At 73.5% G+C, this 776-nt stretch overlaps 1 protein-coding gene across 1 annotated transcript in view; it reads right to left on the bottom strand.

The window, feature by feature from the left end:
- The window catches only part of LOC119591026 (protein tailless-like), a 9,361-nt gene extending 8,719 nt beyond the window's left edge, over nucleotides 1–642 (bottom strand). The window contains exon 1 of the mRNA XM_037939756.1: nucleotides 26–642. Coding sequence (XP_037795684.1) covers nucleotides 26–617 — 592 coding nt within the window. The 5' untranslated portion in view covers nucleotides 618–642. The remainder of the gene's footprint in view (nucleotides 1–25) is intronic.
- Between the last annotated feature and the right edge of the window lie 134 nt (nucleotides 643–776).

Raw genomic sequence — 776 nt, 5'->3', positions numbered from 1 at the left:
GCGGCGGAGAGCGCGGCGGAGGCGCGGGAGAGGGACGCGGGGACTGAGGGCTCCAGGCGGTGCGCGGCGTCGGGGCTGCGCGTCTCCCCGTCTCGGCCACCGCTCGGGGGGGTCGCCGCGCCCCGCCGAGGGGGGCTGAATGCCGAGCCCTCATTGGCCGGCCGCGGCGCCTCCATCACGTCGCCCATTGGCTGCCGCAGCTCCGGCGGCGGCGGCTTCAGCTCGAGGCGCTCCATGATTGGCTGCTTGGCGGCGGCGCGCTCATCGACCGCCGCCTTGAAGTCGGGGCTGCGGTCGCGGGGCGGGAACTTGGCGTCCAGGCGGTCGGCGGCGGGCGGCTTGAAGTCGGGCGGCGAGGGCGAGCGCCGCAGCCCAGCGTCCGCAAGCGGCCGCCGCAAGTCGCCGCCGAGGATGGCCATGTTGGGCTTGAAGGCCGAGTTGTGGCTGAGGTGCAGCGTGAGGGGCGCCATGGAGGGCGTCATGGGCAGGAAGGGCGGCTTGAACGGCATGGGCGGCAGCAGCGCCGGGTAGTAGGGCGGCAGCGGCGGCAGCCCCGTCCCGCCGCCCACGGACACGGGCGGGAACGCGCCGCCGCCGGGGAGGTCGGGCGCGAACATCGGCCGCTTCTGGCACGACCGCGGGGCGCGCTCGTGCTGCACGGCTGGGGGGGAGGGGGGGGGGTTAGACTGCTTTTAAGAGGGCGAGAATCATGCTCGCGAATGGGGATGGTGCAGGTAGACAATCCGACACATACACAGAAAAAAAGCCCTCCTCAT

The sequence above is a fragment of the Penaeus monodon genome, chromosome 28, assembly GCF_015228065.2.
Source record: "Penaeus monodon isolate SGIC_2016 chromosome 28, NSTDA_Pmon_1, whole genome shotgun sequence".
Taxonomy (NCBI): Eukaryota; Metazoa; Arthropoda; class Malacostraca; order Decapoda; family Penaeidae; genus Penaeus; species Penaeus monodon.
This window is presented reverse-complemented; position numbering and strand designations above follow the sequence as displayed.